The sequence below is a fragment of the Hirsutella rhossiliensis genome (assembly GCF_020360975.1).
Source record: "Hirsutella rhossiliensis strain HR02 chromosome Unknown scaffold00019, whole genome shotgun sequence".
NCBI lineage: Eukaryota > Fungi > Ascomycota > Sordariomycetes > Hypocreales > Ophiocordycipitaceae > Hirsutella > Hirsutella rhossiliensis.
Window position 1 is genome coordinate 902,991 of NW_025408685.1, and position 13,650 is coordinate 916,640.

At 54.5% G+C, this 13,650-nt stretch overlaps 2 protein-coding genes across 2 annotated transcripts; one reads left to right on the forward strand and one right to left on the reverse strand.

Annotated features, from left to right (window-relative positions):
- Nucleotides 1–89: 89 nt before the first annotated feature.
- HRG_11265 (PIF1 protein) lies at nucleotides 90–3,851 on the forward strand (the record flags this gene model as incomplete). The annotated part of the gene is made up of 4 exons (XM_044869735.1): nucleotides 90–647; nucleotides 716–915; nucleotides 1,270–2,967; nucleotides 3,020–3,851. The coding sequence occupies 4 exons, from the start codon at nucleotides 90–92 to the stop codon at nucleotides 3,849–3,851; spliced, it is 3,288 nt and encodes a 1,095-aa protein (XP_044715288.1).
- Nucleotides 3,852–8,206: 4,355 nt separating this feature from the next.
- HRG_11266 (reverse transcriptase (RNA-dependent DNA polymerase) domain-containing protein) lies at nucleotides 8,207–9,951 on the reverse strand (the record flags this gene model as incomplete). The annotated part of the gene is made up of 5 exons (XM_044869736.1): nucleotides 8,207–8,413; nucleotides 8,480–9,154; nucleotides 9,388–9,692; nucleotides 9,753–9,831; nucleotides 9,883–9,951. 5 exons carry the CDS (start codon nucleotides 9,949–9,951, stop codon nucleotides 8,207–8,209), a joined length of 1,335 nt encoding a protein of 444 aa, XP_044715289.1.
- Between the last annotated feature and the right edge of the window lie 3,699 nt (nucleotides 9,952–13,650).

Sequence of the window (13,650 nt, forward strand, 5' to 3'; positions counted from 1 at the left end):
ACACGAGGGCGCCAGAGTTGACGTGTGCCGCGAGTGTCGCGCCGGCTTCGACAGTGGACGGCTGCCTTAAAGCCTGCTCGGTCAACAACATGGACATCGGTTGCGAACATCAGTACCCCGAAGCGCTTGATGACCTCTCCCCCGTTGAAGAGAGACTCATTGCCCTGCATGCGCCTTTTGGCTATATCACCAAGTTCACGGTCGACAACAAGACCCGTTCGGGAATCAGCTACCGCAAGCACGTGAAAGGACATATCGTCGTCTTTCCGAACAAGGTGGACGATCTTGTGGCCACGGTTCTTCCTCATCCCTTATTGCAGGCCATTGAGAACATCCACGTCTCTTGGAGCGGTTCGGGCAAGCCTGGCTCCGCAGATGTCAGACACCTGCTTCAAGTGCGCAAATCTCGAGTGGCAGCTGCCCTGGCATGGCTGCAAAGGAACAACCCGCTTTACGAGGATATCGCAATTAACCAAGCAGAGATAGATGGCTGGCAGTATGCCGACGGCTCCACTGTTCCGACCGTCATCATGGACCGCATGCGAAGGGAGGAACCGTCGACCGTTGAGAAGACACAAACGGACCACATTGTCCCGGACACTGATCGAGGCTTGGAGGAAAACAGCTTTAGAAGCATCGATGAACTGGTGAACTCGATCAATCCCACTTTTGCGGCTGAATCCTGCGATTTAGACTTACTCGGTCCACTGACCAGACTCGACCATCCCCTGGTGAACCGGCGACTCTTGTCCCCGACTCGGCTGCCATCGGCCTGGATGTTGACGCCGTCTGTGAGACGTCTACGTCCGGCATGTTTCCCCTCAATGGACCGGCTGCCTTCGCGGAGACCGATAAACTGTCGTTTCTGGCCGACATCGTCAACGCCAATCCTGACCGACATGGCACCTCTGTGCCGTGCGTTATGCAGGTCCAAACTACGGGAGACCAGCCGTTTGTCCGAGTAGAGCGTGGTGCGGATTTTGCAGACAACTTGCACGAAGATTTCTTCCCTCGAACATTTCCCAAGCTTTTTCCGTGGGGAGGGGTGGCCCGAAATCGAAGGGCGACTCGAGTCACAGCCGACAAAGCGTTGTTGCCGACAGTCGTCCCGAATCACTCGCTTAATCACTGGGCCAGATACGTATTGCAACGGTATGGAGGCCGATTTGCCACCCATCCTGTCTTTTGTTTCTTAGTATTCAACACCGTCCTTCGCTCCTCCAACCGCCGCATCAGCATGGTTCGTGTCGCTAAAGATTCCTTCCACAGGCTCGAGCAAGCCTATGCGAACTTGACAGAGGACCGACTGAAGAGGGCCGAGGCAGAGATGCGGGAGACAAGGACTACGTCGGACCCCGACATATCGGTCCTGCTTCGCGAGCTGTCGATTTTCGGTCATGCACAGCCGCTCTCGAACGAATCCCGTTTGCTTATGCGGAGGAAGATCCAAGCTCTGAACATCCGGGCTGCTATGCCTGCAATTTGGATTACCATTAGTCCTAACGACATTAATAATCCAGTAAAGATGAAGCTTGCCATCCATAGGCTGCACGATTATGAGTCTGCAAAGGAGCTTTTAGTCGATCTCCGTGAAAGGTACGACAGAATCGCCCTCAGCACCATGGATCCGGTTAGCTCGGCCATCTTCTTCCACCGAGAAATATCCTTATTCTTTGACAAGTACGTGAACACGGGCCAGGAATCGATCTTTGGGGAGATTAGCCACTACTACGCCACGGTGGAAACGAACGAGCGAGGCAGCCTCCACTTACATGGACTCCTCTGGCTGGACGGCAACATGCGGTTACCGAACCTGATATACGATATGGCCAATCCTGCGGAAGAAGGATACCGTGCCCAAGTGATCCGGTACGTAGACTCTGTCTTTCACGAGTGTTTAGATGAAGATGCTGGAAAAACCGTGCGACAACAGAGGAAGCCCATCGATCCCGTGGAGGAGGTCATGACCAGCACCTCGGCTCTCACTGCGGCCTTCGAAGACGAATCCAACTTCATCGCGTACTGTTGCCAAGTGCACTCCCACACGTACACCTGCCTCAAGTATTCTCTGAAGGGGATCGTTGAACAGGGTGCAGATCCACAGAGAAGGACAGCCTGCCGCTTCAAGGCACCGTGGAAGATCGTCGAGGAGACAGGGTTCACAGAGGACGGCTTGCTTCAGATCCGGCGCAACCATCCACTCGTCAATCGGTATAACAAGTCATTGGCGGTCGGCCTTCGTCATAACCATGACGTCTCGATGATCTTGACCAAAACCAAGGGCCTGGCCATGGTGTACTACATCACGAACTACGCCACCAAACTGGATACGCCGATGTGGAAGCGCATTGCTCTCGCCACCGAGGTTGCCCGCCAACTTCGCGAAGCCGGTCGTCCGACATCTCGTGCACCAGATCCCACCCTGCCCGATGACAGGCAGCAGGCAGTATTGAATGAAAGCCGTCAATTCCTGATAAGAACGGCAAATCGGATCTTCTCCGAGCGACAACTCTCGGCCGTAGAGGTCTGTTACCATCTCCTTGGATATGACACCGACTTTACCAACGTGCCGCATTGGTCTTTCCTGAACCTGACGGCGCTCTATTGGGCAATCTTTCGGCTATGGGCACATCTCCGCCGTCAGGCCGGCGAGCTGACGGACGCCGAACAGCCCCGGGAGACAATCCCTCTGAGGCAAGGAGGGCGAACCCTTCTATGCCTAGAAGCGTACTCCTACCGCGGTCATGTTCTACAAGACTTATGCCTGTATGACTACATGTCAATGATTCACTTGGTGCGTCGAAATGGTCGGAGTGGAGATGAGTCTCACATTTTTCTCGATGGGCATGATTCCGACTGCGACGGCTGGATGCAAAAGCTTCGACGGCCCGACCAGTACGCCGTCCCGATCTTCCAAGGATACATCAGCGACGACTATGAGGACGATCACCCAGTGTATATTAAGCGGTACGCTCTACCCCCCGGGCACCGTTTTGGCTCCGTCTGACATCTTGTCCAGAAATTCTGTCCTACATTTGGCGCTATTCGTTCCTTGGGAAAACTTCATTTCTGAGAGCCTAGGCGATATAACCGACATATGGACGACGCATCGAGCGGGTCTTTGTCCCCGCCTCCGTTTCTACGTCTCCAACATTTGTCTTTTGAGAAAGTCTGCCGAGGATGCGCGTAAAGACGCGAAGCTCTGGGCCAGTCGATCGGAGGGCGACGACACAATTGACGTCGAGTACCCACTTGACGATGGCCGCTATGAAGAAGAGCCTCTAGCGCTGGCTCATCGTCAGGCCTACAGAGCTCTACTCCAGATTTTGCGAAATGCCGTGCAGGACACGGACGCCACAAAAGACTCACCCGTCCTTGGAGGTCTAATACATGATCTGTGCGAGGAGAACCCGACTGAAGAAGAGCGACCTTTCGTCCAACGTCAAGAGGATTTGTACCGGAACCTGGCTCACGATCAAGGTGACGCCTTGTGCCAATTCCCAATATCTCGAGACGATGTCCAAGCAGCGGCCAAGGCCCAACAACTATTGCATCTTCGGATGCTAGACGACATTGAGGGTGGTTCTCAGGGGACCATGCTTTCCGCGGATGGCGCCGACATCGATGATGCCCTAGCTCGCTACGGCGATACGGAGCCCACCATTGCGCACCCGGGAAGTGACCTCAATCAACAAGGGCCTCGAATGCTTGTCGACGTCAGTCCGGTGACTAGCTTCGCGGAGACGAGACACACCGCTGCAGCTACCTTCACACTGAACTATCTACAAACCGTGGCCCTTCAACTTGAAGCTCATCTTCTCCAGGTGCTTTCCACGGTTTCGCTGTCATGACCTTTTCCTCGATCTCTCCCAAAGTCAATCCGGGCATGGGCACCGCTTTCCGCTGTGGCCGTACCCCCTCATCCTCGATTCTTGCGGGCAAGGGTGGAAAAAAGGCACTGAGCAGTTCGTCTGCCTGGTCTGCTTTATCCTTGGTCGTTGACCCATCCCCTTTCTTCAAAGGTGGCACCCTGTCGCCCGTAGTGCACTTGCCGGCTTTGAGATATTTGGTCGCCTTCCAGATGTTGGCATCGTCGGAGAGGAAGTCATCCCAATGCGCTTTCCTTTGGTATCGAACGGCATCGTGGAACTCCTTCGCTGCTTCTTTGGCCCGCTGTTCGAGGTCTGGTCGCGCCTGGCCTGCTCGTCGTTGCATCCGTGCTTGGTTCCGCCAGAACGTGTGTGCTCGCCTAAGTTGTGTAAGATCCTGGGTCCACCAACGTTTTGCATACGGTGATGGCCGTGCCCGAGGCGTCAGTTCGTGGATAGCCCCCAGGACGATCCGCATCAGCTGATCTGTCTGGGCTTGAACGTCGACAGCCCAAGGTAGGAGTCGCAGATTGTCTTTCACCCGGCTTCGTATGAGATTCCAAGGGGCGTTCTTAAACAGAAGCCTGGGCGTCACGCTTCTCTCCGGCATCGTGACGTCAAAAGTCGTCTGAATGGCCCTATGGTCTGACCCATGATCGGTCGGATGAATGGCGCATGTTGCCACTTCGTCGGCCAACTCTGACGTCGTCAACACCAAATCGATGGTGCTCTCCTGATCCCTGCGTTGCCACGTTTTCGTGCCCCTCGGGAGCAGGCTCCTGAGGCCATGATCGTTCATCAGATCAATGATCGGCCCCGCTTCTCCTTGTCTCTGAACCGAAACATCGTCTCCTCCCCAGAGTAGGTCATGAGAGTTGAAGTCCCCAGCCAACACCACATCTGTGCGTGTACCAGAGCCTTGACGGAATCTCTGTACCAAGTCACGCAATAGCTCAGTCGCGCTTTTCAGCGCTTCTGTGCCTTTTCTTTCCACGTAGACCGAAACCAACAGAACGCTCCTCTCCGGCAGTCGAAGCACCGCTGCCGTGAGATCCGCTGACGGTATCGGCATCTGCACCACTTCCACGTCGTCTCGCACCCAAAGCATACTGCGGATCGGCCAGGGGCCATTGCTCGCGTGCGTTGGCAATATTCTCGTCCAGTTACTGTGCATCATGGGGCTTGTCACCACCTTGCCATCGATCATCCTTGCATACGGTTCGGAGACCGCCAGCACTCCGTAGTCTTTGAGGTCCTCGTCATTCATCAGACTCTGTTGTACTGGTTCCCGTTTTTGCACATTGAGCTGTAGAATGCTTAATGTCTTATGCATTGGAGTGGGTGTTTCGCACACGGCAGTTCCGGTTGAACGACTCGTGCGGTCCGCTGCACAAGACGCATCTCGGCTCCATTGCACGGCACTCCCTGTGGTGATGATCTGCACCGGCACACCTTCCGCACACCTGAGGCTTCTTGCACCTGAAGGCTTTGTGACCCATTTCTTGGCAGTTGAAGCATTGCATCGGGCCCTTACGGGGTTCGAACGGATTGGTGCACGCCGACTCCCCGGCCAGATCGAAGTACTTGCCATCCAAAAGCTTCTTTGCGTCGTTCTTTTTCGTCACGTAGACAACCATAGACCCGTATGCTTTACCTACCTCTTTGTTGCTCAACCAAGTGATCTTACCGATGGTGACATTGTTCTCGGCACCAAGGGCCTCAGCTGCACCTTGCAGGACGTTGCCTTCTCCGTCAAGAACTGCGGTACGATTGACGTTGTCGACTTTGACCGGGTAAAGCTGATCCCTCATCACTCGGGCTCCAGTCACTGCCGTCTTTTGTGCCGCTTCCTTGACTCGTTGCAGCTCGGCTTCATCCCTGCAAATAATCTTCACTTGCTCTGTGTTTCGAGAGTTCCTCACTACTGCCGCGCATCTCCAGGTCGCCTGGCCTTCCTTTTCTCTGACCTCACCTTCAATTGCTTGCCGGATCGAGCCTATCTGTGTTCGGCCTCTGTCCTGTTCCTCTACTCGCGATGTGTCGATCATGCAGAAAAGCTCATTCGCATTGGATTCCGCGGTGCTACTGGACGAGCGCGATTGGACAGTGCTCTGTCGTGGCGACGGCGATGAACGCGCGACCTCAGCGAAAGTGCTAGGCGGGGTAGCCACTGCGCTCACGACGATGGCTTCGAGCTGCTTTTGGGCTTGCTTGAGTTGGTCGCTCATCTGCTGCTTGATATCTTCTAAATGAAGGCTCAGCTCTCGATTGGTCGTTTCTTGCTTCTCGGCTTCTCCTTTTTGTTTTCGGATTATCTCCTGCTGATTGCGGATGATCTCATTCTGCTCCTTGAGTGTTTCCCTCAATCCTTGGAATTCCGCACGATACTCGTCCAGCAGCTCCCAGACCTTCTCAAGCGTCTCCATTTCCTCATGGCCGCTGTTGACTTTTTCATTTCTCGATACCCTCACGCATTTAATTTCACCTGTCTCTTTCCTTGTCGCCCTCGTCGCATATCGGCTGCTTTTATTTAGCTCTTTTGCCGTCCCATCGAGTAACTTGCGCTTCACGATTCTGCCTCCTGTCGGGGATGACGAGAGGCCGCGCGGCCCCACCCCCGACCCCGCACTCACCAGCAAGCTCATGCTGCCGACTAAATCACAACACAACCTTTTCGATTCGGAAAATGATAAGAATTCAAGCGTCAATCTCTCTCTTGCAGTCGCGTCCTAAAGTGTCGGTCCCACAGAGTGTCGGTAGGTAGGATTTATTTCGCCCGGAGGGAGGTCCCTATAAGGCCTTTACACAGTCTAGAGTACAGTTCAGCACCTTTTTTCCTTGACTCCCCAAGCCCAACAGATTGTCGTCTTATCGTTTGCTGGTCAACCTCGTTATCATTGGTCCCATGACAGGCCTACTTGAAGGCCGAATTCTCCAAGTGTTCAGCATCCTATTCACAGCAGCTGAAGCGCGGTCTGCCAGTTCGAAGCTGAGATGTGTTAGTAACTTAGTGCAGTTGCTTGTTAGAGCTCAGTTGTCTTCTGATGGTTGCGGCTTTCTGTCGAGCCGTTCCGTCTCAATCGCGAATTTGATCGCCGCATGAACCGCCTGCATGTCTGGCTTCCACTTATCGCCATCCGATGCAGCTTTTCCTCCCAAGAAGAAAGACAAATTCCCAATCTTGGCTCTTGCGCATTCGAATAGGACACCCCGTTGCGCAATCCACTTTGTGCATCGAAAGAGAAAGTGATCAACTGTTTCTGCTGCCTGGCCGCAATCACACAAATCCGAGTCTGTGGCCCCTATCGTATGCAGGTACCCGTTTAGTCGTGACATGCCGGTGCGAAGCTGGACGGGAATGTCGGCTTCCTTCCTTGTCAGAGAATCGTAAAGTGTGCGGGTGTGCTTCCCTGGCAATGCTTTGTCGATGCGTTTTGAGTGCTTTCCCACATTTTCCGGAAGCTGTTCACCCTGTCTTCGAGCGAGTGCCAGACGGAGCGTAGTCGATCTTGCTCGGTACGACGGCTTTTCTGCCACCGCTCCTGCCTGGGTTGCTTTCTTCGCTGCCGTCTTGGCGACCGATGCCCACGCGAACCGTGCTTGCTTGGCTGGTGCCCAGATGAGTTTCACAGACCAGCCTCGCCTGACCAGTCGATTGACGTGGTCGTAAATTTGGCGAATGGTGCATTGGCCGGATTGCCTACGAGGACGCCTGATCACTTCCAGGGCTGAGCGACTGCTTGCCACGACCGTCACCTCTCGACAAGGCGGGCCGGTCGGCGTGCACATCAGCGCCATTGCTATCGCTGCCAGTTCCGCCGTGTACGGGTTTTGCTCATCCGCAGTCCCGAGACACACGGAGTAGCTGGCAAGAACCACGCCCGGGCCGTCGTGATTCACGTTGCACACTACGCCTCCCATTCCCACCATGCCGTCCCTTTGCGAGCCGGATGTCGCTATCACAATCCCCTTGGCATCATTTGCTGTCTTGATGGCTTTCGCTGTGTCGCTCTCCAACACCGCTTGGACACGTGGTGTCCATGGTGGCAACGCATACTCGTGTATGTCTTCTATTCGGTCCATCTGCACCGTTTGCACCGCTGTGACAATCTTCTGCATCGGCGACACGAACCTCCTGGTCGCACAATTTCTCAAGGCTGCCAGCGGATGTGTCACCGGCAGGGTTTGGAGATTGATGCAAAGTCTTGTCGTAGCCTGTCTGTGTCGTTCCTCTACCGTTTGAATGTTGGCCTCGGCCATGGCCACGGTCGTTGCGACCGTACGAAACGCGCCTGTGATGGCTTGCGCCCCGATCATCTGTGCTTTGTTCATCCAACTCACGTGTTTCGCACGGAGGGCATGTGTCCAGACATTAGAGGCATAGTCCATGGCTGGCGCGACTGTTGCCTCAAAAGTTGTCTCGACACTCTTGGCGACAGCATCTTCAGCCTTCTCAGGCCCATGGCGGCGCTGAGTCCTTTGGCGGCCGCTTTCACCATGTGCTGCTGGAATCGCAGCTCGTTATCCATGATCACTCCCAGAATCTTTGCGCTTTCCCTGGGTTGGACCTCTTGGCCTCTGATCAGAAACGGCCTATCGCTGTTACGCACCGTGGCTCGCGTGAAGTGGACGATGGTCGTCTTCTCTGTTTCAAAAGTTGCACCGCTGCGCGCCTCCCACTCAAGTGCATCGTCGATGATCGCTTGAATCCCTTCTCGGTTCGCTTCCGCGGTAGGCCCGGTTACCCAGGCCGAGTAATCGTCCACGAATGCAATCGACCCGCTTTCCGCCTTGATCCTTCTCTGGACCAGGTCCGCGTTGAAGAAGAGGAACAAGATCGGTGACAGCGGTGACCCTTGAGGAAGGCCTGCCTGAGGCAGCTCCCGTTGTTCCGACGCGAACCCATTGACCACCAATGAGGCTGTTCGCCCGGAACAAAACGCATCTATCCATCTTATCAGTTCGGCTGGTATCCCTCTCGCCTTCATCCTCTCGAGCAGTCTTTCCTTGCACACTCCATTGTAGGCGCCCTTGACGTCAAAACTGATCAGGCTGAGCACCTTGTGGTTGCGCCAAGCCTTGTAAACCTGTTCCTGTAGCAGCAGCAGCGCCTGCTCAGATCGTCGTTTTCTTGCTCCGAAGTGATTCGCGGGTAGAAGACCGTAGGTCTCTACTGCATACGAGATGCGCTCGGCCACGACCGCTTCGAGTATCTTGCCAAGCGTCGACAACAGCGAGATTGGTCGCCACGCCTTGGCTATCGTGTAGTCGTCTTTGTGTGGCTTCTTCAGTGGGACAATTTTCGCGCTTTTCCATTGGCGAGGTACAACGCCGTCTCGGAGAGATGTATCGAAGAGAGCAAATATCCGATCCTTTGTCACCGGCCAGAGTTGTCTCCACACCGCTGTCGGAAGCTCATCTTCTCCAGGTGCTTTCCACGGTTTCGCTGTCATGACCTTTCCTCGATCTCTCCCAATGTCAGTCCGGGCATGGGCACCGCTTTCCGCTGTGGTCGCACCCCCTCATCCTCGATTCTCGCAGGCAAGGGTGGAAAGAAGGCAATGAGCAGTTCGTCTGCCTGGTCTGCTTTATCCTCGGTCGTCGATCCATCCTCTTTCCTCAAAGGTGGCACCTTGTCGCCCGTAGTGCTCTTGCCGGCTTTAAGATATTTAGTCGCCTTCCAGATGTTGGCATCGTCGGAGAGGAAGTCATCCCAATGCGTCTTCCTCTGGTATCGAATGGCATCGTGGAACTCTTTCGCCGCTTCTTTGGCCCGCCGTTCGAGTTCCGGTCGCGGTTGGCCTCCTCGTCGTTGCGTTCTCGCTTGGTTTCGCCAGAACGTGTGTGTCCGCCGAAGTTGTGTGAGATCCTTGGTCCACCAACGTTTTGCATACGGTGACGGCCGTGCCCGAGGCGTCAGTTCGTGGATAGCCTCCAGGACGATCCGCATCAGTTGATCCGTCTGGGTTTGAACGTCGACAGCCCAAGGCAAGAGTCGCAGATTGTCTTTCACCCGGGCTCGTATGAGATTCCAAGGGGCATTCTTAAACAGGAGTCTTGGCCTCGCCCTTCCCTCGGGCATCGTGATGTCAAACGTCGTCTGAATAGCTCTATGGTCTGAGCCATGATCGGTCGGATGGATGGTGCATGTTGCCACTTCGTCTGCCAACTCTGACGTCGTCAACACCAAATCGATGGTGCTCTCCTGATCCTTGCGTTGCCACGTTTTCGTGCCCCTCGGGAGCAAGCTCCTGAGGCCATGCTCGTTCATCTCGTTCATCAGATCAATGATCGGCCCCGCTTCTCCTTGTCTCTGAACCGAAACATCGTCTCCTCCCCAGAGTAGGTCATGAGAGTTGAAGTCTCCAGCCAACACCACATCTGTGCGTGCACCAGAGCCTTGACGGAATCTTTGGATCAAGTCATGCAATAGCCCAGTAGTGCTTTTCAGCGCTTCTGTGCTTTGCCCTTCCACGTAGACCGATACCACCAGGACGCTCCTCTCCGGCAGTCGAAGCACCGCTGCCGTGAGATCCGCTGATGGTATCGGCATCTGCATCACTTCGACGTCGTCTCGCACCCAAAGCATACTACGGATCGGCCAGGGCCGTCGCTCGCGTGCGTTGGCAATATTCTCGTCCAGTTGCTGTGCATCCTGGGGCTTGTCACCACCTTGCCGTCGATCATCCTGGCGTACGGTTCGGAGACCGCCAGCACTCCGTAATCCTTGAGGTCCTCGTCGTTCATCAAACTCTGCTGTACTGGTTCCCGTTTTCGCACATTGAGCTGTAGAATGCTTAGTGTCTTATGCATTGGAGTGGATGTTTCGCACGCGGCAGTTCCGGCTGAACGACTCGTGCGGTCCGCCGCACAAGACGCATCTAGGGTCCATTGCATGGCACTCCCTGTGGTGATGACCCGCACCGGCACACCTTCCGCACACCTGAGGCTTGCTGCACCTGAAGGCTTTATGGCCCATGTCTTGACAGTTGAAGCACTGCATCGGTCCCTTGCGGGGTTCGAAGGATTGGTGCACGCCGACTCTCCGGCCAGATCGAAGTACTTGCCATCCAAAAGCTTCTTTGCATCGTTCTTTTTCGTCACGTAGACTACCATAGACCCGTATGCTTTGCTCGTTTCTTTGTTGCTCAGCCAGGTGATCTTACCGATTGAGACATTATTTTCGACACCGAGAGCCTCAGCCGCACCTTGTAGGATGTTGCCTTCTCCGTCGAGGATCGCGGTACGATTGACATTGTCGACTTTGACTGGGTAAAGCTGATCTCTCATCACTCGAGCTCCAGTCACCGCCGTTTTCTGCGCAGCTTCCTTGATTCGTTGCAGCTCGATTTCATCTCTGCAAATGACCTTGACTTGCTTTGTGTTTCGAGAGTTCCTCACAACTGCTGCGCACTTCCAGTTCACCTGACCTTCCTTTGTTCTGACCTCATTTTCAATGGCTTGCCGAATCGAGCCTATCTGTGCTCGGCCTCTGTCCTGTTCCTCTACTCGGGATGTATCAATCATGCAGAAAAACTCGTTCGCGGTAGGTTCTGCAGTATTACCAGGCGAGAGCGACAGGGCAATGCTCTGTTGTGGCGACGGCGATGATCGCGCGACCTCAGCGAACGTTTTGGGCGGGGTAACCGCTGCGCCGGCGACGATGGCTTCGAGTTGCTTTCGGACCTGCTCAAGTTGGTCGTTCATCTGCTGCTTCATGTCTTCCAGATGAATGCTGAGCTCTCGGCTGATAGTTCCTTGCTTTTCTATTTCTTCTTTCTGTTTTCGGATTATCTCTTGCTGCTCACGGATGATCTCATTTTGCTCTCTGAGTGTCTCTTTCAATCCTCGGAATTCCGCACGATACTCGTCCAGCAGCTCCCAAACCTTCTCAATCATCGCCACTTCTTCCTGACTGCTGTTGACATTTTCATTTCCCGGTAGTCTCGCGCATTCAATTTCACCTGTTTCCTTTCTTGTCGCTCTTGTCGCATATCGGCTGCTTTTATTCAACTCTTTTGCTGTCCCATCGAGTAGCTTGCGTTTCACGATTCTGCCTTCGGTCGGCGACGACGAGGGGCCGCGCGGCCCCACCCTAGGCCCCGCATTCACCAGCATGCTCATGCTGCCGACTCGACCACCACACAGCTTTTCCGATTCAATAGAGAGATAATAATTCAAGGTAGGCAGGTAGGATTTCACAGAGTGTCCCTCGTCCCAGAGTGTCGGTGATGATGATGATGTTTATTTCGCCATTGACGATAGTCAGAGGCACTGCGTCAGACTCGCTAAGCCTAATCTAGAGTTGTCCAATACTCGGTCAGAGTGTCGGTAGGTAGGTAGGTAGGATTTATTTCGCCCGGAGGGAGGTCCCTATAAGGCCTTTACACAGTCTAGAGTACAGTTCAGCACGTTTGTTCCTTGACTCCCCAAGCCCCACAGATCATCTTACGCCGCGCCAACCGTACCACTGTTCTTGCTCCATGACAGACCTGCTTGAAGGTCAATTTCTCCAAGTGTTCAGCATCCTATTCCCAGCAACTGAAGCGCGATGTGTCGAGGTTGAAGCGTGGTTGTGTTAGTCATTGATGGTGGTTGGTACGCCGATTGTGTTCTCTCATGACGCTGTTCCCTGTTGACGGGCGGGAACCCGGGTGTACCCTGTTCGCCCAGGGGTGCCTCCAGCCGGCTTCGAACCGACCCCTCTGCGACGCAGAGGCTCCAGACGTGTCACCACTACGCCATGGAGGCCAGAGTGTCGGTGATGATGATGATGTTTATTTCGCCATTGACGATAGTCAGAGGCACTGCGTCAGACTCGCTAAGCCTATTCTAGAGTTGTCCAATACTCGGTTCCGAGCCCAAGGAATTCGTCCCGATCTAATGCCTAAATTTCTCTTACATCCTTCAATCCGTCTCTTGTTCATTTGACCTGTCCCTTTCCAATTCTGGAGCCTGTCTGATGAGGTACAGACCACTCTCCTCCGCCGCATTTGACGAAGAGTCCACCTGCCTTTAGCCGTCCGGTGTAGCTAACCTACCAGCTGTGGGGCAACCACAGGTATAGGTAGAGGGTTTGTGCTGAAAAGAAAAGGTTAAGACAGAGGATGTATGTTAGTAGGGCGACGGTCGTAACTTGGCGAGTTCCCGGCGATATACCGGGCACCCAGGATCTGTAGCCTTGTGTGCTCCTTTTCCGCCGCACGCTGCACACTTAAAAACGTTCGAGGTGCAAGTCGACGCAGAATGGCCCGGTTGGGCGCACTGTCCACAGATCGGAGCTGGGGCCTTGCAGCGATAATGCAAATGTCCGTAGAGGTGGCAACGGTAGCATCTCGCTGGTTGAAGTCCCTGAACGAATGGTCGCGTGTATGCACACTCGCCATTCGCCATCTCAACCGTTCGGTTTGCAAGCAACCTGTCCACCTCCTCTTTTTTATCCAGGTGTACCACCAGAGAGCGGTATTCCTTGTCGACAGACGCTGTCCCGAGCCATCGCATCTTGTGCACTTTCACCCCGTTCATCCGCCCAAACACGGCGCATCCGATATCATCCGTCGCAACCCCACGATGGGCTCTGTCAACCCGTAGAGGGCACCACTGCTCCCCATATAGTGTTCCCTTGTCGAAATGTGTCCTTATCCAGGTGTCGTTCTGCCGTACTTTATCGACGTCCGTCTCTCGAAAGAGAAGCCGAAAACGTCCGTTTCCTTTAGAATTGACGCCAAGACAGGTCACACCCAAATTCTCAAGGGCAGCGTTCACGCGCCGACGAATAGTG